Below are 24,910 nucleotides of genomic sequence, written 5' to 3' on the forward strand. Positions count from 1 at the left end.
CGGCTTAAGTTACTCAGGGATCGGAAAGAAGCCACCTCTGAGGCAATTTCGTCGCCTATCTGTCTGGGTTCATAAAGGGTTGCCCTCGAGGTCGGGAAGGGAACAGCTTTTTATTTTGGCTGAGGCGACGAGGGCGCCCTTCGGGCCAGGGGAGGCCCTACTAGAACTTTCTGAGGCGGTCGTCGTCTTCCCAGCAGCGGCGGGTTGCCTGTCAGCCAGCCTGGCCCACGGCCCTCCTTCCTTCCCTCCTTCTCTCTCTCTCTCCCCCCCCCCACCCGCGCACACAGTCCCGCCCGCCCGCCCTCGATCCGCTCCGCTCTGGCAGGACGGAGCATCCAGTCGAGTGCAAGGCAAAGGGAACGCTAGCCAGGCTCACCACCTCTGGCACCCCAGGCATACAACACATATACGCATACACACACGCACACACATATACACGGAAACGCAAGCGGGGCACGGCCACCAACTTGGCGTCCACACCGTTGCCATGACCCACTTCAACAAGGGCCCCTCTTACGGGCTTTCGGCCGAGGTCAAGAACAAGGTAGGGCTCGGTCGGGAAAAGACGAGTATGGTTACGGAGCCCGCCCGCTCCATTGCTGCTTCGCCTGCTTGCCTGTCCACCCGCTTTGTTTGTACAGCAGGACGGAGGGGTGGGGTGGCTTCGGGGGGGGGCGCCGCGAAGAAAGAAGAGTTGCTCCTTTCTGAGGGACGGCTGTGTGTGTGTGTGTGTGTGTGTGTGTGTGTGTGTGTGTGTGTGAGAGAGAGAGAGAGAGAAATTTTATCTTTTTTCTTTTTTGCTCTTCTTCTCTGGTTTGAGGGCAATTAGGTCCCTTTAGTAGCCCCCCCCCCTCTTTCCCAAAGACTTTTCGTGTTATGGAAACTCCCTTCTTATCCCACACTTTTCAGCTTCTTCCTCTCCCTCCCCCCGTTGTCTGCTTTAAATGGGGAGGATATATGGTTGAAATAAGCGATTTGAGATCTGTTGATGAGAAAGGGAAATACATGGGTGCCTTATGTTAGGGTGGAGGAATCCTCTCCCTCTGTGGTAGGACTTCCACAGATCTTCCCCACCTCCTTCTCATTTTAGTCATAAGAAATAAGGGAGAGGTCCCTTTCCCTCTCAAGTCCTCGTCGTCTTCTAATTGGAAGTCTTGAGATCACCTTTGTGAAAATGTCCCCTTATAGGATATGACCCCGTCATCGTTTCTGAGCCGGAGACATGAGAAGAAGAAGAAAATCCCACGCAGGCAAGCACAGTCCCCCCCCCTCTCTTTATTATTCGTAGGGTCGTCCCACTCCCGTGGACTATCCACGGAGACACGGACCAGGGAAAGAAACTAAAGCAGAAAGGGACAAAAGGAAAGGGGGATGTGTGTGAAATCCCACGGTATCATCCCGCATATCTTTTGTTTATTCACCAATAAAAAGTGCCTGTGTGGCGCCCCTGCCCCCCCCCCAGCCCCTTGGACCGACGCCTCAGATGAGGGAGGACGGGGAAGATCACGAGAGGCCCGGGCTTGGCCACCCGCCTCGATTTTGGGGAGGAATTGCCTCTTTCCACTGGAGGGGAGCCCAGGGGCTCAGGCAGCCATCTCTCTCCCCCCACACACACACTGCGGTCTCCTCCTTCGGCTGCGTGTGGTTGAGGAGAGCAGCCCCTCACTCGCCCCGTTTTGAGATGCCGAAGCAGTTTTTCGTCCGGGTTGTGTGTGCGTGTATGTGTGTGTGTTTAAACTTTGGGGCCTGTCTAATTCTTTGTCCCTCTCCCCCCCACACACCCTCCTGTTTTCAATGGAAAAATTATTTTTTTCCAAACAGGAGAGGGGAGCGCTTTTTCCTCATTCCTCTCCTCTTTCCCAACGGCGGAGGCCGACGCGAAGAGCAGCTCCCCAGCCCACCCCTTCTGCCAAAAGCACTGCAGCTCTGCGGAAAGGAAAGGGAGAGGGAAGAGGGGCGAACAAAGAAGGAGAAACTCTGGTCGTCTGGTGGGACTTTTGTGTGTCCCCCCCCCCCCAAGTTTTGCGTTCCTCGTGCTGCTTTCAAGTGGCGGTGGGGCAGAGATGGTGGATAAGGCACGACTTCAGGCTTCCTCCCTTCAGTCCAGAGGCTGCTTGTCTCCCCCCCCCCCGCAATCCGGACCCGCACTCTCCTCCTCCGCCTGCCGCCGCCTGTGGGACCCACCCAGGCTCGGGAGATGGCGACGGCGGCGGCGGGGGGGGGGGGAGCGCGAGGTGCTCCCCGCCTACGTGGCTCCAGCCTTGCGCGAAGTCTGCTGAGGAGGAACCTGACGGGGAGACTTTTTGGCTGCCTCGCTTGGGAGCCTGATGAGCAAGCGTGTGAAACACGAAGGTGGCTGCCTAAAACAGGAGGAGGAAGTTTTCGAAAGAGTGCAAAAAACCCTAAGCCCCATACTTCGGGATCGAAAGAAACCCCCCCAAAACCTGAGGGGTGTGGCAAGAGAGAGCCCCTTTTGAGGCCCTGTAAAGGTTGCTGTAGAAAAATTCAAAATAAACTATGCCGTGGAGATGTTTTTTAATGACTTAAGAGAAACAGAGGATCCTTTTAAAATATGAGCGTGGGACATCTGGCTTTTCTTTTGAACATAGTTTCCCAGCATCCTGCTGCTGTCGTTTTTCCCCAGCATCCTACCATTGTGACTCATACAGTCCTCCCGTCCACACCTTTGTTAATCTAGTCTTTTAACAGCCCCTTGCATCTATATTTGATACCATCGTTTCACCTACACATTTCCTGAGCACTCCTGCGTGCATTTGTATTTCTTTCCCAAGTGATGCGCTGAGAGGGTAAATAGAACCAGATCTCAGGGTGTTTTTATAATTAAAAAAAACAAAAAAAAAACACCTTCCAGCTTACATTGAAGTATGAAGAAGGTTGTGAAAGTTGGCAAATACCCTAGGGCCATTATGTGAATTTAGCAAACCCATCTGGTCTGGGAAACAGATGAGAAATGCCACCTCTGTCTTCTCAACCCCCCCCCCCCACTTCCAGCTCAAAGCCCCAGCACATTCCAGCCATATTACATCATGGGGTACTGGGGAGAGACCAGCCAATCCGCGTGGGCGTCGTGCACAGAATGCTCATTGTCTCCACACTGCTTCTCAAGTCCAAAGTGGTGGGGAGGGAGGGGGGAAGATACACACAAAGGAAGCTGCTGCGGCTAGGGCTTTGGTTTCCATCAGTTCCCCCCCCCCCCCGGGGGAAATAAAGTATTCCAAGACTCTCCCACTCTTCATCTGGGAAGCATGCTACAGTGGCACCTCGTCCACTACATGAAAACACAGTTGTAAGCAAGGTGGCAATTGATACATAGAAAAATGTGAATTAAGCAATGATTGAATATTTTAGATTAGGAAAAAAAAACATGTAAACCCTTTATAATGAAGAATCTCCCACTGCATTTTGTTAATTTTTGTGCTCCCAGACAGTTCTGCTTACTTTAGCTGGTCTCATTATATATTTTAAAATCTCATTTAATCTAATTGTATGCATATTTGTAAATTCCACTAATTCTAATGAAGCTTCGTCCCAAGACAGGCTGGATGGTATGACCTCTTAAATGTAGTGTCATAGTACTTAAAAATTGTTTGGGGCATGTTACATTACTCTTGCTTTCTTAGTTTTACTGTGATTTTGCTTAAGTTTTGTGTTGTTGATAGGTGTGAATAATAATTTCTGCCTCAGAGGTAAAGTGTCAGCATACTCTTAACAGTAGAAGTGAAGAAAGGGGGTTAGTTTGTATAGCCTTACATATACTAAGCTTTGTAGACGTTTTAATCAGTTAGTAAAGCTATTTCAGATTTTGTTGTAGTTCATTATGAAAGTGGCTTAATGAGTTGGATACCTGGCTGTGAACCCAGAAATTGGAAATGTACATAGAATGTATGGTCTCATTCCCCTGTGCACTTTGCAGCTCATAGGGAATCCTCGTGACTGCCATGATATAAGGGGGTCTGAAGAAATAGGACAGGAACAGGATGGAAGTGAGGGGCCTGCACTACCTCCTGCAGGTTTGAGGACTCCTGGTCCCATAATTCTTCATGGATGGGGGGAATTCTACCACATTATGGGAACTGGGGAGACCTTGAATTCCAAAAATCCCATTTCTAATCATCAAACCACCTTGAAAACACCCAGCCTCATATTGTTCTGGAAGCTGTGCACAATCAGGGCTGGTTAGTACTTAGACTGTAGTGTATGGTGTAACATATCAAGGATCCCCAGATAGGGCAAGGAAAGAATCCTACCTGAAACACTGGAGAGTTAACTGTCAGCCACGTTGACAGTACTGGACTAGCAGTTTGAATCAGTACAAGACAGTTTCCTATGTTCTTTGTTAATGTGGTACTTGGTTCAGTTATTGTGGCTTGACTGTTTAGTAGCATTTTTAGTGTAATGCTGCCATAATCTGTTTTCTTCAATAATTTTGAAGTTGAGAGTGCACAACGTAGCTATAATGTCTTTGCTGGTGCCATATATTTGCCTATATGCCATTATACAAACTATTATTGAAAGTTACTTGATTGATTCAGTAAATTGTTGTTTGGTGTGAAGTGAATGTGGGTTTTTTTTAAAAAGTCCAGAGCCCCCTTGAGCACGCAGCTGTGTCAATTTGTGGATGTTGGCCAATATATTTTAACAGTGGGGTATCCTGAAAGCTACTTTGTACAAATAAGCTATTTCCATCATAACTTGCTTTTAACATAATCTCTGATGGACAGGGTCACAAAAGTATATATTTGTGCAAGACAACTTTTCTATATTCTTTTGCTCTCAAAGTACATTTTACTGTTTTGTCCATATTTAACGACAAATCTAAATGGTAGATCAGTTAATTTCATTTGGTCTTGCACTCCATTCCTAAATATATTTATTGGCTGCAAGTTCAATGCATATTCTTGGAACCTACTTATAGGTAAATATTACTAGGATTACAGTCTCACTAATGTTTATTTTTGTCTTTGTCATCTCAATGAACATGGATATCCCAGCCATATTTAACAGTAAAATTTCAGCAAGAAGATTACAGTGACTTTAAATGTGCTGTTAATCTTGACTTCCCTTTTCTTCACAACATTGTATCTTATGACAGGTAGAAAGCAGGGTTGCAATCATGCATACTTGAATCCAGTGGGATTCAAAACATGTGTCAGAAGTAACAAATGTTACAGTTTTCTATTTTTTTTCTTTGTTTCAAATATTGTTTCTTGAAATGTTTATAAGCAGGGAGGATGCTTTCTAAGAAGTGGTGTTGGCTGAGAAGTGTTAGCTCAGAAGTACAGTAATATGTCTAATGGAGACTGTAATTAACTTGAAATATTTTTGATACTGTGACACTTGTTTCTGCTCCAAAAAAGGAACAAGGAATAAAATAGTAATAAAACAAAACTGAGTGATTTTTGACTGTAACTATATCTGATGTGGGCACATTGAAATTTTCCACTTGTTATTTTGGCTAAGGGTTTTTTATTCCTGGAGTAAGAACCCTCTTTCTTTCATCTTACTGTCCTGAATGAAATACTTAAAACTTTGCTTTTTTAAAAAAAACATTTCATTGCTAAGAACTGTCATTTTACCATTTACAGTATGTTTATGTTGATTCATTTAAATAAACCTAAGCTTTAAATTGTTCTTGCCTAGCACCAATACTTGTTTAAGAATCCTCAGGTAAACCTTCTCTTGAGTAATGAGAGCAGTAAAGGCTTATTGTCTTAATGATAACCTGAACAAAAGCAGAAGTTGAGAAAAGTTAAAATAAGCCATTTCTCCCTATCTCTCCAAAATGGCACACAATTAGATTATGCTTCCCTGTTGCCGCCCTTAGCGACAGAATTAATGATATATACACATTCTGTTTAAAAATAGCCAAAAGGATTTCCTACTCAATAGGGCTGCACAAAACAGGAAAGGGCCGTGAAGATAACTGAGGAGTAAAGAGCATTCTCTGTTTAGATTCTCATTATCAGAAAATGAAATCCAGCTATAAACAATCTTTGCCCTACTTCAGTAACCGAGCAGTTTAGGCTACATTAGGTGGGGACCATTATGAAATAAGACTAGTAAGTCTATATGCATAACCCAAACTTAAATAGCAATGACAAAAGCCAAGTCACAGGACAGTCTTGTACTCAGTTACATGGGCAGGAGGGCATCAATTTCAGTAGGATTAGGCACAGCCTGCTTTGCTAAGAAACACAATGAATACTGTAAACATTTTCTTATGTTATATAGCAATGATTCCCAACCTTGTGTTTCCAGATGCTCTTGGACTAAAACTCCCAGAAGCCTTTGCCACTAGCTGTGCTGGCCAGAATTTCTGGGAGTTGTAGTCCCAAGAATATTTGTGATCCCAAAGTGGGAAACCACTGTTATACAGGGACCCTCAATTTAACCACTTGTGGCACAACATGTGTTAGGAATACCAAGTGTACAAAATGGCCAAAGAGCATACTAATAGTGGCTAGCTTGTTAGGCAAGTTTTGGATGTGTTTACAAAGCCACCATACTATGTGGCAAACAGCTTCAGAAATGTAGGAATTTTTACAAAGTAATTTGTAATTTTTTTTCTGATCCCTAAGTCCCGTGACAGTCTGGTGTAATTTTTTTCCTGATCCCTAAATCCCATGACAGTATGGCACACAATATTGTATTTCATTAGTCTTAAGTAGTACTGTAGGTAGTTCTTCACTGTTAATGTGGAATTTTTTTTACTTCTGTTTTTTGAGAAACCTACATTTTAGCCTAAATTAAGGCATTTGGGAACCATGCACTTCGGTACATTTGTGGATCACTGAACTGCTGTGCTGCCATGCTGCTGAAATTTGGCAGTGGGCCATCAAATTCAGCAAAAGCAGCTAAGAGACTTAAAAATGGCCAGAAAAGAACACCATAGAGATCATGGGCCACCCATGCCCTAACTCCTAGATTAGAGTCTAGAAATAATAGTGTTCCACCAATCAGGGAGTTCCCAGACCAAAAGCACCGCAGTTAAGTCTTTGCAAAGACTGGTTTTTCCACTCTTTGTGTGGCCCTAAGCTATGCTGGGTTATCTGCTTTTTCTTCTATGTGTTATTTATACAATAATAACTAGATGCTGTTTGCTGTATATCACACACAAATGCCACAGTACTTTCCCAAATGGTTGTTAGCCTCAGTAATATACAGTATACAAGTCAAAGTCTGTGAGGTGGTAGTAGTAAAAGCAAAAAGTATAGCAGTATATTCAGAAAAGAGACAGTGAATTACTAAAAAAAAAATCTTCATATGTCTTCTGGAAAAGTTTAAAAAGAAAAAGTGAAGAAAGGACTGTGAGAATAAAGGGTGAGGGGAGATGAAGGCGAGGGGAAAGTTGAAAGGATCTAGAAATTGTGACTTGAGTTACACATACTTTCCATTTAAAACAGAACTGCATATGTCATTGTTTTCAGATTTCATTGTGGGAAAACAAAACAGAAAAGTAATCTGACATCATAGCTGGTAACTATAAGTATCTTACCTTACAAATTAGGTGGCATTTCCTTAGAAACCCAGATGTCTTTCAGAGGAAGTAATGATGTAACATTGTGTGATAAAACAGGAGAGCTTCAGAATAGTTTGCTATTCAACATTTTTCTGTACTGCATCAGAATGATGGTAGGTTGTAATTAGTTAAACATTTGCTAGAGGACTGCAGAGATTTATACCTCATCTGTCTCGAGAGTGCTGAATTCTTCAGCAGCACCTATACACAGCTAACCTAGACTTTAGTGTAGGTTAAGCATATACTGGTTTTTTCCAGTAGTGATGTATGGAAGTGAGAGCTGGACCATAAAGAAGGCTGGCCGCTGAAGAATTGATACTTTTTTGAATTGTGGTGCTGGAGGAGACTCTTGAGAGTTCCCTGGACTGCAAAGAGAACAAACCTATCCATTTTGAAGGAAATCAACCCTGAGTGCTCACTGGAAGGACAGATCCTGAAGCTGAGGCTCCAGTAGTTTGGCCATCTCATGAGAAGAGAAGACTTCCTGGAAAAGACCTTGATGTTGGGAAAGTGTGACGGCAAGAGGAGAAGGGGACGACAGAGGACGAGATGACTGGACAGTGTGACCAAAGCTACCAAACATGAATTTGACCCAACTCAGGAGATAGTGGAAGACAGGAGGGCCTGGCATGCTGTGGTCCATGGGGTCACGAAGAGTTGGGCACGACTTAACGACTAAACAACAACAACAAGAAAAGCATTAACATGTTTGTTACATAGTCTGCCTATGCTGCACAACTAAGGTTTCCTGATTAATTAGCTCTGTGATGAAAGACTAAGTACCAAATGTAATTTTGTGGAGTTGAAATAGATTAAACAGCCCATTTAAATAGATTAAATAGCCCATTTCCATATTACAATATACCAAAAAAATGATCATTGAATAGTACAGATACATTGATGGATTTTGAAAATGGTACTGCTTTCTGTATTTTAAGGCATTTGATACCATCTTCTGTGGTATTTGGCATTGACATGACACTGTGGGAATGTACAAAATTTCCAAACTGGTATTTCTAGTTAGTATAGGTCTAAGTAGGTGTGAACAAACTGAAGCTTAACCAAAAAAAGATGGATTTTCTTGGAACAAAGAATAGGTGTATAGTTTTTTGTGGTATAGCTTTGTTCCCCATTAAAATCAGAAATTCTGTTTGCTATGAACATCAATTCTGGCCTGTTTCCTAATAGTCAGATGGTAGCTATAACCAAGAATGCATTTTACCAGTTTAGGTCAATGTGTCAGCTGTGCCCATTCCTAGAGAAAACAGTCTTGTCCCAGTAATGCACATCCTTGTCACATTTAGGTTTGATTACTGTAATGTTTCATATGGAGAACTGCCTTTGAACAATGGATTGGGAACTGTAGCACAGAATATGAGTTGGTGCCATGAAGTATATAGCAGGGATGGTTCAAAACTTTTTAATGTAAGGCACAAACAACAGATCCCACCAACCCTTAGACAATGCACACAGTACTCAGGTTATTCTGGGATGTGAAGCAGAACATCTCTCAACACCTCTCTTCCATCCCCAGTAAAAATATAAGAACAGTAAAAACATAACAACACAGTAAAAATATAATAACACTACATGAAATTGTAAAAATGTGCTTCAGCCTGAGGTAGGCACTTAACTCTTCTGAAAGATAGGCCAGAGGTAACCTTGGGGGATATGCAGAGTGTTGATCTGGCAGTTCAGAGCTAATGTGGTGTAGAGCTTAGTCTTAAACTAGGGAGAACTGGAGTTAAACCCCACTCGGCCCTGAAATTCACAGAATGACCTTTCCACCAGCTGAAAAACACAGTATTGCAGCTTTGCCAGCCTCATGTCATTGTTATAAGGATAAAGTTGGTGGGGAAGCTGTGTATGCTGCCGTGAGTTTATTAGTAGGAATGTAAGATAAAAATGTAACACATATATAAAATCTATTGTGTCTAAGAGTGACGTCTTAACATACATTTTTTCATACAGCAAGGCTTCAATCTTAGTGGGATTTATATCTAAGTTGGCTTTTGTAGGATTGTGCTGCAAGCCTTTCTGTGCAGTTAATGCAGAATACGGAGTAGAATGGTGTGTGAAATGCAATGTTAAATTATCTTATTAGAGTTGTAAAGAACCTCCTCTTATTGATACAGCGTAGAGTGCAAGAGTGCAGCTCTGTATAGATATGTAAAGCCTTCTGTCATAGGAACTGTTTCAGTCCACATTAGATTGGTCTTAGGTAGAGATGGGATATTCACATTGAGGTGAATAAGAGTGTTGTCAGCATAGGTAGCCTGGCTGATTGGACCCTGCCCCCAGAACCAGGCTGCCCACTTACCACTTATGGTGTGATGCGTGCAGCCCATTGTTGTTTGCACCGTGTCAATTGCAGAAGTAGCCCGGCCGGGGCTTCCCTGCCTCCCTTCGCTGCTGACCAATCCAGCGAGGAGGAAGGATGACAAGTCTCCCCAATCTCCTTCCTTATTGGTCTTAAGTACTTAGCTCTCACTGCTCCCTCAAGGATGTTCTGGCTTATTCTCTGTGTTCAGCAGCACTTGATGACCCTGATGTGAACTCTACAGTTTGGTCTGGCTACCATTCCATTTATGTCAAATATGGTGTCCATAACTGAGGTGGGCACAGATTTGAGACCAATGTGACAGCAGTCTCAGCTCTGTATGCCTCAGGGATACACCCTCCCCTTCCAAATACAATGGGGTCTTGACTTAAGAACGACTCGAGTTAAGAACATTTTGACTTAAGAACCGCTCTTGTAGGAAAATATTGACTTGACTTACATACTTAGATTTGAGTTAAGAACTGAAAAAAAAACCACGTGGGAGGCAGGGAAAGTGCAAAATTTGAACTTTCAGTTAACTGTTGGCCAGTGAAAAGGGTGCCTGCCTGCTTCCTCACTCCTCCCAGCGTTTAGAGAGTGGATTGGGAGACAGTCTTCGGACTGCCTGGTACTGTACTGCCTGGACTGTATTTTCCCTGCCTTCCCTGAACCTTTCTTGACCTAAGAAAAAAAGAAACAAAATATCCCCCTCTAGTGGTCGAAGGCGGAATAGCAGCTTCCCATTAGTTTCTATGGACGGGAAAGAGCAGATACGGATCAAATGGTTTTCAATGCATTCCTATGGGAAATGCAGATTTGACCTGAGAACGTTTTGACTTAAGAACCGCCTTCCAATACGGATTAAGTTCTCAAGTCAAGACCCCACTGTAAGCAGAAGACTGCCCTCCTTTGAGCCAGCGGGGCTCAAAATAAGGAATGTCCCCTCTTTCTAGAAAGTTCTCGCTTTGTAGTGGTTTCTCATTCCCCCCCCCCTCATCTTCCACCAGTGGTATAGCTTAGCTTTACCTCCGGAGCCAAGAAGCTCAGCTTGCCTCATAATTTGCCTAGCAGCCAGCCTTACCTGATAACTATTTGTTTCCAGTTTTTTTTATAGGCCACATTTAAAATCATGGTATTGACCTTTAAATCTCTAAACCAAATTTCCACCAGGTATATATGATTACCTTTGTTTTAAGATATCTGAAAGCTTTGGCCTGTATGCTGTATATCTCTGGTATTATGGTTACCAAGAAGACTTTACAGCACTTATTCTAGGGCTGGACAGTTGAGACCGTCCATGTGTTTTTGCCATACTCTCCATTAGCTTTACTAATGGTGAGACAGTATAGGAGCTGCACTCATCCACAGCTTAACAGTTCTGTTATTCTCCTTTCCTAAGGAGACGTATGCTGTTCCTTTCCAAGTGGGCTTCTGTGGAATGGTTATGATGGTGCTCTTTCAGTGGGCTTCTGGGAATATCTGGCTGCTGCTTTGTCTTTTTTAGTTGTTGCTCCTGTTGTTTCATCCAGTGCTATTTCAGCTATTTTATTTTTCGTTCAAATTTTGAATGAAGGTCTGGAAACAGTTTTGGGTGTGTGTGAGTGAGAAAGAGAGAGAGAAAGCTGTGGAAGACAAACTTCATAGCTTATAGCAGATTTTAAAATGTGTACTAACTCACCAGACTGGCATGCACCTAAAAAGTCCAAGCAAGGGCTAGGAAAGAAGCTGTTTCGAGTTATGACATTTGCTTTCTGCAGGCTTTTGAATAAAGTACCCAGCTTGCTGGGGGGCAGGTTGTTGTTTGCATAATTAAGTTCTAAACCACTCAGAAAGTGCTTTACTATGGGGTGGTATATAAGTTGAAACAACATGTGTAATTAAAATGAATCTGTAAAAGTATAAACTGCAAACTAACCAGTGGTGAACGAAAGACTAAAACAAAACCTATTCTGCCCTCTCCCTGGTAGCTTAATTCCTATAACAAAAGCTTATTTTGAAAACCATTCTAGATGCTGTTTGAGATCTGTGTATCATGTTCTCTCCAAATGGATTACAGCACTATGTCTCCGTAAATCCTCCTGCATTCCATCTGAAAGCTGTAAAAAACCCGCAGATTTTCCAGGCAAAACCTTCAAGCTCAGCTACCTATCTCAGACTTTTGTGTAAAATCCAGCCTGATGAAGTGTCCAGAAGAACTCAAAGCTTGCTCATGCCGTTAATATTTTGGCTGGCCATAATAAAACTACGATATTACCATACTCTGTCTAGAAGGGGATTATTTTTCTTTGGCCCAGCAGTCACAGCCCCTTTTTATGTTATTTTTTTCAGGTCTCCTTGTGTTCCATGTTCTTCCTTCATTAGTATGATTTTGTTTTGTTTTGTTTGGGGACACACATTATAACCAGCTTTTGAGGACAAGCTTCACCAACTTCCCCTTTCCTGTCATTCAATCTGATGGTGATTAAGAGGTCAACCAGAACCACACTTTGAATGTTGAGTTTTCCAGAGAAATGTATTTGTGGTGTACGCACAGTTTTTAGTTATACTCCCCTTTTAATTCTTCTTAAGTACAAAATAGCTGTGTTTTTTGAAGGAAAAAGGCTGCATTGCTGAAGATTTGGAATAGCTCTGTGAGTAAAAGAGTAAAATCCTGCCGGCATAACGTTGTGTGGGTGTTGGAAGCATTTCATTTAAAGTAATTAAAACCTCCCTGTTCCCCTCATTTTAGGTTCTGAGTATCCTTAGGGCTCCCTTTTGCCCTGAGGAAGCCTTTGGGAGCCTTGGCACCATGCAGGGGAGAGAGCATTTAATAATAATAAAAAAATCATCACCAGGTTGTCACCAGGGTTTCCAAGCCCCAATCCCACCAGCAGCAATCCGCCAGTGATGTTTCTTAAATCTCTCCCTCTTGTCCTGAGGCTCCCAAAAGCTTCCTCAGGGTGAAAAGGAGCGCGAGAGCGCCTTGGAACCTAAAATGAGCAGGACAGCAAGCTTTTGCATAGTATAAGTTAAATAGTTATAACATCTGATCTGGGTTACACCAATGCAAAAGTTATGCAACAGGATTTCTCCTGCTTGAGATTTTTCTTGTGAGGGTCATTTCAAGTCTGTAGACAAAATTACATTGTATGCTCAAAAGTTTCAGCACGTGGCAAGTAGGAGTGAGAAATGTACAAGGATTCTTAAGATTTGCTACAGTATTTTTATTTGACTAGACAACCAGAATATCATTGGAACTTACTGTTATTAGACAGTATGCCAACTTTGCTGAAGTGGGAGTTTGATAGTTGTAAGGCTATTGCAATTTATTGTTTTGTCCCTTATCTCATTGTCCTTGGACTGATTTTTGCCAAGTATTCTATATCTTGAAACAAGGCCAGCAAAAATGGACACAAATGACAATGTAAACAAAATGACCAATACAATATAATGCTTGCTTTAGTCAGTGAGGAAAGGAGCAGCATCCTATTGCACCACTTATTTTCTGCTCAAGTATAGAGGCAGCACACCTACTATCGAATAATTTGTATGTTGCTTGAAGTAATGGTGGACAGTTACTTGTAATGTTTGTGTTGGCATTGCAGGACAGTTTTTATCTTTGGAATGAGGCATTCATTTGTCCTGGGACTGCCAGCAGATTTGAACCAGGATGTAGTAGAGGGCTCCTTTCAACAGCTGTTAAGAATATGAATGGATTGCAACAAATTCAGAGTGTATGGATGTTTGGTTGCAATAAATTCATGATTTTTACCCCCATTAGTAAAGGAATGGATTGTGGCAATCTGGCATTGGGGTCAAATGCACCAAATGGATTCAAAGAAGTAAAATATTTGGTAAAAGTTATTAAGCCCATAATATTTGAAATGGAGACCTTCTCTGTTTCAGTAGGATATAATAGCTAAATATAAGCTAACAAGGTCAATAATATGGTGCAATGTAAGGTACAAATTTGTACACAGATGGTATGTGGAGTATTACTGCCCCAGTTTTTTTTTCCACACAAAAAAATCTGCAAATGTTGTTGTTGTCAGTTTTATTTATATGCCACATTTCTCCCAACAAGGGACTCAAAGTGGCTCACAACATTAAAATTCACACAATTTAAATTTAAAAACAAAATAAGTTAAACCGCCCAGAGTAGATCTTTGGTCTAGATGGGTGGGATAGAAATCAAATCAAATCAAATCAAATCAAATCAAATCAATCAATCAATCAATCAATCAATCAATCAATCAATCAATCAATCAATCAATCAATCAATCAATCAATCAATCAATCAAAAACATGTGATTTAAAATACAATTCAAAGATTAAAACATGACAACATAAAAATATTAAAATTAAAATTGTTATGTTATTCCATTAATATACATATAATAATAATATAATTTATTGTCATTGTAAGTATATAAATTACACAGGGCAGTGTCATTCATGTGCTGTGAATTGCTTGTAGCAATAAATCTCACAAATCGTTTAACTATAACATGTAGTGCTTGACAGAGTACGTAATCACTGCATTCCACAACAGCATGTGCATGATAAACAAAATAATTAAATGGAATGTAAAATCACTACTGTGATTTTCTGTCATTGCTTCAGCCCGCTGAGATATCTTCCCCCTTTTTTGTGCCAGTAAAATTACTAATTCAAAACTATATTTTTTTGACATCTCAAGGAAAATAGGGAGATCCACAGTTTGATAAACTCTAGCTCTAGTTTATGGGAAAGTTAATAACATTAGATATTCATATTCTTGAGTAATGTTTGGCTTCAAAATGATGCAGGCTTTTAATAGGTAATATTCTTTATATTTGAAGACACCATGGAGAACCATTAAATTTTTTGTAATGGTATTATATCATAGATGTGTATATAAACTATAAACAAGAGAGATATTGCTAATAATATATCAATGTTTTGGAAGTATATCTGGTTACAGGTGTCTTTGTCAGCTGTAGTCATTTATTTACAATATAATATTGTGTGACTTTTGAGATTGGTTCAAAGATTACAATATCTTTATGCATTGAAGAAAGGAGAATAGACAAACCTTTTTGAAAACTGAACTGATTTTTTGTTTGTTTGTTTGTTTCAGTGTGCTAACTGCACTAAGGTGACTCCTGGCAGTAACACGTTATATGGATGGTTTTTCTGTTCTTGCAGTCACTCTAATATTCTAAAAGTTACGGAAGTTAAACATTTTATTCCATTAATGCACAGAAGACCTGTGGTTAAGTAGGGGCAACTGAGAAACATGTACCGGTTTCTCGTAAATGAGAAGAAAGGGCTCCAGGGGAGCCCTGGTGGGTCATAGTGTGGATCCCACCATTGACATTTTGCCTACAGCTGCACTGCAGTTTAAAATGAGTTTTCCCTTTTTCGCCATATGAGCTTAACAATATAAAGTAGAAACTTCAAAGAAACCTGTGGCTGCCCGCATGGTTTTCTGCCACATACCCATATCTTCTCTTGTTTTTGTTGAGTTCAGTCACTACTGATACAATCTTGTAATGTTTTCCATTAGTAAACACATATTTGAAAGTCAGTTTGAAAAGCCTTTTTTAGCCCATTGGTTGCCATTTGGATTCTGATTCTGTACATTGATATAAACTGAAACAGCACTAGAAATGACTTGATTCTCTTAATCTAAGCCTTGATTTTGCTGACTGGTAAGGGAAGCAGAGCTAGGTCCCTGCCTGATCAGTTCTCATGAAAGTTGTGCACAAATGTTCTATTTCACCACAACTAAATGGCATACCTCCCACCTCTCTCTCTCTCTCTCTCTCTCTCTCTCTCTCTCTCTCTCTCTCTCAGCAAGTTGTTCAGCCCTCAGTTTTAGCAGCAGCAGCAGTACTTTTTTAAAATAACATTAAAAACTGCAGAATGTAATTAGTTTTTTATTTGTTTCAAGTGTTGTATAGCCACTTGCTAGAAAAACTCATTTTATAATATGATTTCTAAGTGTGGGAGAAGCTTACATAATTATGTTCTCCCTCTTCTGTCCTGTTAACTTGCTTAATAAAAAGTTAATTGGAATTCTTTACTATAGCAACTGTAACAACAGGCATATATGCGTATATAAGCATGCATGGGAAGATATTTCTAATTTTACATTTAGGTGCTTAATTTCCTTACTTATGAAATTTTGCTTTCCCGTGCATAATTAACTCATATGTTAGTCCCAGCCTTGTAAATTGTAGGTGCATTTTCTGTTCCAGTGCTGCAACTTGTTATTGTAAGTTCCAGTGTTGTTTCATATATTGCCAGACAACAGGCAGCTCACAGGGAGAATGGATTTTGCATGAATAGAGAAGATATTTTCCAAACAAAGAGTCGTTGGCACCTCTAATGCATATACAGAAGATCTAGAGCATTGGAGCTGGTAGAGTCTATTTGCTTGGTGTTGCCAGTAAGTGAGAACAGGGTTCTGAGAACACCTTTGCAAAAAAGAAACCTCAGGACAACAGGCTTATAAAACTAGTTTTTGTCTGACTAGTCCTTGCGGAAAGGGTCTCTGTCATGAAATGCATTGTAAAACAAATACGAGTGAGGAAGAGCAGCCATAGAGCAGGGATGCAGGAAATGTCTGGAGCTCGGAGGTCACATTAGCTCTCTGAACCTGCTGAAGGCTGCACCCTGTCCACTGCTCTTGAGTTTCAGCAGCATCTCATGCAGATTTTATATTTTCTTTGCACTTTATATTAAAGAGAAAACACTTTTTGCTGCCACTTGAGAGTGACACTGGGGAGCTTCAAAGGCTGTGAAGACAGGTCTATGGAGTGAGGAAAGTGTGGCCTTAGAAATCTTGGGAAATTCTTTTATAGCATGTCTTCTATAACCTGAAGAAACATGCATTTTAGGAATATAATTTTTTTTTCTGTATTCACTGCTGTGGCTGATGGTGGATGAACATACTGTACATTTATGTCTCTAACTGCTTTAGAAGGCATGTCATATTAAATATCCTTCATTATTATAATGCCACTTCAACAGCTAGGGTGATACATAACAGTCAGTGATACAATAGCAGGTGTGTCACAAAAATATCCCTTCAGCAGGTTCCTAGTAGGGGATACCCTTTCTGTTTTAGTGCAGCACTGGAGGCCACTGGCTTTTTCTGTCAGCATGCTGAGCTTTGCGTACATTCAGCCCCAAGCCACCTTGTTCCTTCCCTGAGTACAGTTAAAGCTTAGCACAACTGGAGAAGATTTCACCCCTCTCACTTTGTAGATTACATGAGAGCCGTAAGTGACACAGGGCAGAGGTAGGAAGTGTTTATATATATGTGACTGTATGTCTGTGTCTAAGTCCAAAATAAATACTTTACTTCAACATTTTGGTTAAATGTTGTGTGGTTGATCTCGGGTTACTGGAGCATAGTGAGTACAAAAACATTAAAACGTTCAAGGTGCTGAGCATACTACTTCTTGGCTGTGAACATGGATTTTTCAAGTGTGTCGAGAAACTGCAAAATAAAAAATGCTTTTGCAGAAATGATGACATCCATTTGATGACATTCCTTGGCAGTAGTGCTCTGGATACAAACATCAGTCGGTGTTCATGCTGCCCGTTTCAATCGCCAACACTCTGTGAATTTATGATGACCCGGTCTTTTAGCTGTCTGTCTCTTTTAATGAAAAGAGTTCCAACTGAAATACAGGCAGTAAGTTTTAAGAAATATTATAGACACAAGCTATACTACTTGCGGATTTAAAATGGGGAGGGTGGCAACCTCTACAGGACTACATCCTCCCTCAATAACCTGATGAATCAAAAATATTTTTCTTTTGAAATGTTTTTTTTAAACTGAAAAAAAGAGTTTATTCTTTTTTACCACTTTAAAAGAAAATTCAGGTGTGGGCCCACAGGGATGCTAAAAGACCCCAAATAAGGGGGGGGGGATGATTTCCGTGCCTTCTGGAACACATGAGGGTTTTTGGGACACATTCAAAACTTAAGAATGAAAAAAATTGGGAAGAGGGGGCTGGAGGTGGTGCTTGAGCCTCATCGCAGCCTACAGGCCACACTATGCTCGTCTATGACATAAAACAATTAGGCAGTGAACTTTAAGTATAAGAAGCATCTGTTCTTTCTGGTGAAGTCGTGAAAAAGAGTCAATGATAATGTATCCATCAATTGTGTTCCCCCCTGTTAGCATATACGGAAAGCAAGTTGTGGAATAGGTTAGAGGAAACAAGTAGATGTGGAGGCTACTGTCACCAGAGGCAAGAGCTGGGCCCTTCTTGGGGCCCAGGTGTGTATGTGTGGGGTGTTGCTGCACAATGCCTGGAGAAGATGGCTTGTGTGTGTGTGACTTGCTTCTCTCAGCACGCTGGGGAAAAAAAAGAGAAGGCTTCTACTTGGTTCTGATTTGAGGAACCGTTCTGAGCATGTACTCCTCTTGGGGAGCCAGGGTTGCAATCTCTATTTTTACTAGTTTACACTGTCACACCCACCAACATAACTTTCAGCAACAAAATGCTGAAAAATGCGGATGCTGAAAAATGTGGATTATAGCAAACATCTCCCAAACCAGACACATTCACCAACTATCCGAAAGGTATAGGGACAAAGCCCACCCACCCACCTTTCTTCTGACTAGCACAAACCCAAGAGTTACCCAAGGAGTGCAGAGGCCGCCTCCACCACCATCTTGGTAAGGCCATTCACCTGCATACTGAGCTGTTTGCCGGCATGCTCTCAGGCCTCAATGCAAAGCAAGCCGGCTGGAGATGCCCCTTTCCTGTCTAGATCACCCAGCACTGATGCTTTGTCTAACCTCTGGGTGAACCAACAGGCAGGAGGAGCCTCTCCAGAATCTCCTGGGAGAAAGCTCACAAGAAAAGAGGGCTTAAGCAGCCGGATGCTTTGCATTGTCTGTGGTTCCCTCTAGTGGCTGGTTCTGGTAAAAGATGTGATTTATTTTCCTGCATTTTTAAAATACATTTAATAATCTAATATTTGCAGACTGTGGATAAGCGAATCAGCGGATACTAGGTTTTTTGCCGTTTGAAAAGTACTGTATACTGATGCGAGATACCCAGTTGTTTTCATTATTGCCACCTATGAGTTGATTGGCAAAACTGAACAGATTATTATTTGATTTCATTAGTTCACATATTTTTAGCAATGCTTTAAAAGCCATCAATATACTAAAGATTTTTTTTTAAAAAAACTGGCTTAGTAGATAACCTAGCAGTGTTTCTGAAATGTCATGGATACATTGAATCTTTTGCTTTGAACTTGCTAAGCAGGAATAGTTACTACTTATGCTTCCTTTACATTTCAATCCTATGTGGGTATACTAAGAAATTATTAAGTTCGGAAGGTACTGTGCAGCTATTCCATATTTCTTGCTTGCTTGCTATATTTGGATGGTAAGAAAAAAGAAGGAAGTTGCCATAGTAAATGAGAACCAGTGTAATATAGTGGATAGAATGTCAGACTAAGACTCAGGAGACTCAGGAGATGTTTACTCCTTAAACATCTCATATACTGTATCTTGAAAACCTTACTAGGATCACCCCGAGTCAGAGCAGTTTGATGGCATATAAGAACAGCAGTGGGAAAACATAGGGTTACAAATGGTAATTCTTCTAACATTATATTTGAGGAAGAGAGCAAAATAAGTTTTTTTTTAAAATAAATACATTAAAAGTAAAACTTGAGAACCAAGCAACAAACATGTAATTATTGTCAATGCAAATGACATGTATAATCTGCTTCTATCTATATTTCTAAATTAGTTTTTTTGGAGGGTATTGACTTTTGGTTAGTTTTATCCAATATGAAGCAATGCACAGACAGACAAAGTTTTACAGAAAGTCAACAAAGGTGTGATAGAAGCATCCATACCCATACTGTTGTTGTCCATAAGGTCTGCCTGTACTTTTGGCTGACTGTTATTATGGTTAGAAAGTGATTGTTCAGTTTTTGAAGCATTGTAGTAACCTTCCCTCACATGATGTCCTCTGTTTGTTTTGGATTATAACTTCCATAACCTCCAACCAACACGACATGGTGGAAGCTGTATTCCAAAACTAGGTAGAAAGAAAGCTGCAGTTTAGTTTACTGGACATTATGACATTGGTGGGAGGGGAGAACAGCTGTGCACATAAGCAACGTAGCATTGGTTGTTGTGGGGTTTTGGGGCTCAACAAACTGCACCAGAGCACAGAGTGCTGTCCTCTGAAGATGCCGGCCACTGAGACTGGCGAAACGTCAGGAAGAACAACTGTCAGAACATGGCCAAAGAGCCCGAAAAACCCACAACAACCATCAGATCCCAGCCGTGAAAGCCTTCGCGAACACAACAGTAGCATTATCTTCAACTGGTAGTTACCACCTTATAATATATAAGGGTGGAATCATATCCCTCCACATCAGTTGTGATACACACAACTACCTTCCCCACCTTGAAATGCATAAATCAGAACACAATCACAAAATTCTTTTTCAAGGACCGTATTTCGTTTGTTCGCTGCCTCCCTCCCTCCCTCCCTTATGGATATACTTTCAGGGTCTACATTCCATCAGCAGGCAAGATTAAAGCAAAAAGATAGAACCAAGGTATATAAAGAGAATCAGCAGGACTGCAGTGACTATTTTCATGAACAGAGTACTCTAAAAAGCAGAAAGTTCTGTCTTATTTGAGTGGGTTTAAAAACTATCTCTATTTAGATAAAGCTTCTGAAATACTTAGGTATTTAATTTTGTGAAAATTAGTGAATCTGATAACCAAGATTCCATCCATTCATTTTAAAATGTTTTTATAAAGTTTTCTTGCCTAGTCTGGTGTAATGCTACTTTTCTTAAAATTTGAAGAAAGGCTACTGTTGAATCCACTTGTTGTTTTATCCTGCAGATTGCTTTGAAATATGATCCACAGATAGAAGAAGACCTCCGCAACTGGATCGAAGAGGTTACAGGCATGAGTATTGGAGCAAACTTTCAGCTAGGCTTAAAGGATGGCATCATACTCTGCGAGTAAGCAGCATATTATTTATTTTATGGCAGGCAGATTTCCTTTGTTCTGGATCAGTAGTATTAGTTATTGACCTTTTCAGATCCTTATTTATTCTTAAAACCAGATGTTTCTCCCTATCATTGAAGTGAGAAAGAGGAGAGCAATGTTTATTTATTTTTGTAGCTGTAGAATTATAGCAGTTTAATCAATCAAATTATCCTTGTATTATTAATTTTCTTATGTCTTTAGTTTGCATATAAAATAAGAGTGCTCTTTGCCTTAGAATCCTATAACTTTGATATCCATTCTTTTAAATCTAGAATTTTAGGGATCTTGCAGTATTTTGCATGCAGTGAGTTTGCAGCAGTTTATAATGCTCTTTCTGTACAGAGGCTTTAACATGGGTTTGAATATGAAGGAATGCCATTGATCTTGTCTTAGCATAACATGGATTTTTAATTTTTTAAAATCTTTTCCCAGAATATTTGTGCAATTTTAATTGCCTAAAATTCCAGGTTTAAAAGAATGGATAGGAAAGTTACAGCTTCTGCGTATCTGTTAGGAAAATACTGAGTTTTCAAACATTTTCAGAACTGAAGGCTGAACTTTGTACTGCTTTTGAGTATTAGTGTAGGAGTTATCATCCTCATCCTGTTCCTTCATTTCTAAAAATATAGATAAAATGGAACAATTATATATATCTCTCCCATTCACATATTAATTGGGGATTAGCCTGCTCTTTACACACAAAAAAGTAGGAAAGGTGGGAAGGAAATCAAACACCCTATCCCCCATGTTACCTTCCTCTACTTCGTCTCTTTAAGCAAATTTCCACCAGCCTGTTTCTAATTTGAGGAATGAGCCAAGCATGGACTTGAAGCATTTTGTGAGATAAGGCAGAGAAGGAGGGTGATTTGTGTACTTCCACAATCTCTTTTTCATGTACTCCCACCCATTCCCCCTCTTTGTATCCATAGCAGATACATGCCTAAAACAATATATTTGTCCCATTGTGTCTGGTTTGTTTCTAAAGCAACACAGAATATAAGTATTTTTAGTTCTGCTACTGTGGCCGGTATCCAAAGAGCAATTTAACTAGCTCTGCATATCTAATGGAGCTGTTGGCTTTTGTTTCTCAAACAGCAGATCGTCACAGCACATAGCTCTCTATAGCACATGGCAAACTTCTTCTGGAAAAAAAAATGGCTATTTTTAAAATTAAGATTGGAAGAGATTTAAACATAGCTCAGTCATTGGTTGTACTGCTAAGATTTCCAGTGTATAGTATCATGCCCGTCTATTATGTAGAGCCTAAAGGACACTTTCCAATCAGAATACTTGTATAATTACACTTTTCGAGGTTTATCTCATTTCATATTACAGATGATTGTGTGTTTCCATATTTTCCAATAAAATGTACATAGAAAAATAACATTTCAGCAAAATGGTAGATGTCTTTTTGTCATATATTTGCATTTTACATATGGGGCAATTTGGATACACTTACAATGTGCATCCTAACTTGGTAAAGTCCACAGAACACTTAACAACTCTGCTTATTCTGCAAACTTGCCCTTTCTCAAATAATCTAGAGCCAAAATCCTGTTCCACACAGTTCATGCCTGGAGAAGGGAAGTGGTATCACTCACCAATCAGTGAGCCCCATTTCAGTTCTTGATCACACACTGAACCAATCAACTGACACACAAATGAGGAAGCCAAGTGAGGACTTATTAATTAGTGGCAGGTTGCTGCTGTGAATAACATAACTCCCCTTCTGCCAACATAACCCAAAAAAGAGCAATTTGGCCTGTGTGTGTAAATGAAAGTAAATTACCAAGTTCTTTTGACCCGGACAGTAGTGGTGCTGCAAGATAACCACTCAATTGGATAATGTCTGTGCAAAAAAAGGAAGAGGAAAACGAAGGGCCTTTGTTTTTCTATTTTTGTAGGCTTATCAACAAACTTCAGCCAGGATCTGTAAAGAAAATTAATCAGTCCAAACTAAACTGGCATCAGGTAAACAATGTTTTAAATAATGTGTTCAGAATTTGTTGTGCCTCTCTCCTCAGAAGAGATAACATGTATGTGTTAAAATGTAATTAAGAATGATTATCACTTTCTGCAAATTAGACTTCAGGGCAAGCATAAATGATTCTCCTGCAAAAGCACTAATTAATGTTGAGAAATTTTACAAAATAAAAAGTTATTCAAAGTATCACTAATGGTACCTCCCACACCTAGAGGCTGCATTATGGGAACAGCATATCAAGGAGGTAGAAAATTCTTGTAGAAATTGGAGAACCTGGTGGTTTGGTTCAGGGTTTTCTCTTAATTGGAGAAATCTCTACCCTTTGTCAGATTATCCTCTATTTTTCTTTTGCTTGTTAGAGCTATACAAAATTAAATCTTTCATAGTACAAGGAATAGGATACCTCATATCCGATATTCAAGTAAAGAATCTATGGGGATTATGAAAAAGAAAGGGGGGGGAAGTCTTCTAAGTAAGTTGTTTGCCCCACTGGCTTCTGCAGCTGCCAGACAGGACATCCTTATCCATGTTAAATCAAGAAGGAGTAAGATATGCACACTTTCTGACCAACACAGTAAAGTATAAAATGGACACTGGGACCGTGGTAGTGGTGGTGGATGTGTGCCTAAAAAACCTCAAGCTTTTGTAGGGAAGTTTGTCTCACACCTAAATCAAATTTCAGCAATTGATGAGATATACTGGTGAGGGACTATAGAATGTTCTTTGCATTGAATTACCGTAATACATGTTGTCAAATCTAAACAAAGTAAAACAAAACTGCAGCTTTTAAAGACAGTGTGGGCTAAGCATCAGACAACAATTAATCTGGATTCTGTTTTAGGTAGCACATGAAACTGTCTTGAAACTAACGGTCTAATTATGAATTAAGTAAAAATCTTGTGTCACAAAACCCCAATAGAAATTATGTGGGGAATTTTTTTATGCCATTTGTCCATTCCAGATCAGACCCTTCCAGATTGTTTTTTGCTTGACAGAACCATTTATTCAAGATTTCCCCATACATTTCAATGTAGTAACTAGAGATTTAAAATTTCTGAAAATTTCATTTTTTTTCCAGGAAAAAACCAATTTTCCCTGGTTTTTTTTCAAGAAAAAAATGGAAATCTTCAGAAACCTTAAATCTCTAAAGAGATCTTAAATACATAGTCTCAGAAGTATTTCATTAAAATCTTCATGTTATATAGTTTGAATACCATGTCATAGAAATATTATTTATCATTGTAAAACAAATTCTACACACCATATTTTTTCAGTTTTTCCAGAAAAAAAACAAAAACCAAAAAAACAGCATTAGAAGAAAATGGGGGGAAAGTGTCACCCCCCCCCCATTTTTCTGGGTTTTTTTCCCCCCAGGCCTCCCTATCGCTAGTAATAATTTAATTCTTATGTAGCCAGAAATATTAACTTCCTGCATTTGTTTGATTTTAGCTGGAGAACATTGGAAATTTTATAAAGGCCATACAACAATATGGGATGAAACCACATGATATTTTTGAAGCAAATGATCTATTTGAGAATGGAAATATGACTCAAGTTCAGACATCGCTGGTGGCACTAGCAGGTCTGGTAAGTCCATATTAACATGAGTAACCTAATGCGTAACAATGATTCAGCTTAGATCCTTGGCCAATCAATTGCAGTTATTGACAACTGAGAATAGAAGATGTTTCAGCATCATTTGTTACCCAAAAAGATGCCTCTCTTCTCTATGATGAGGTGTTTAGATAATAGGCATGCCATTAAATTCCATAGATTGGTTCTACTCAACCAGTTGCTCTTGTAGATTGAACCCAGCAAAGCTAAAGACCAGATTTGTTTTCATAATAATTATGGGGTGTCCCCCACTTTTTATCTCTCTGCTCAACTACTAGCTAGCAAATCTGCCAGTCAAGGATATACTACTACCTTTATATAAAGTTGTGAAATCAAGGATAAGTCAAATTTTAAGGTAGTGGGTTGATTGCTGGCACAGTGTTCCATAGGCAAAAGAAATGCGTACTGGCAACATTGTCATTTTATCCTCTCTCT

General features: G+C 40.2%; 1 protein-coding gene across 2 annotated transcripts in view; it reads left to right on the forward strand.

The window, feature by feature from the left end:
- Positions 1–290: 290 nt before the first annotated feature.
- The window catches only part of CNN3 (calponin 3), a 30,087-nt gene continuing 5,467 nt past the window's right edge, over positions 291–24,910 (forward strand). Inside the window, exons 1-4 of one of the 2 annotated variants that reach the window (XM_020788663.3) lie at positions 291–544; positions 20,728–20,849; positions 22,782–22,848; positions 24,311–24,448. In XM_020788663.3, coding sequence (XP_020644322.1) covers positions 488–544; positions 20,728–20,849; positions 22,782–22,848; positions 24,311–24,448 — 384 coding nt within the window. In that variant the 5' untranslated portion in view covers positions 291–487. Of the gene's footprint in view, positions 545–1,084; positions 1,251–20,727; positions 20,850–22,781; positions 22,849–24,310; positions 24,449–24,910 lie in introns of those variants that run through there. The other variant, XM_078391773.1, reaches the window with a different exon arrangement.

This window comes from Pogona vitticeps, chromosome 4 (assembly GCF_051106095.1).
Source record: "Pogona vitticeps strain Pit_001003342236 chromosome 4, PviZW2.1, whole genome shotgun sequence".
NCBI classification, from domain to species: Eukaryota; Metazoa; Chordata; class Lepidosauria; order Squamata; family Agamidae; genus Pogona; species Pogona vitticeps.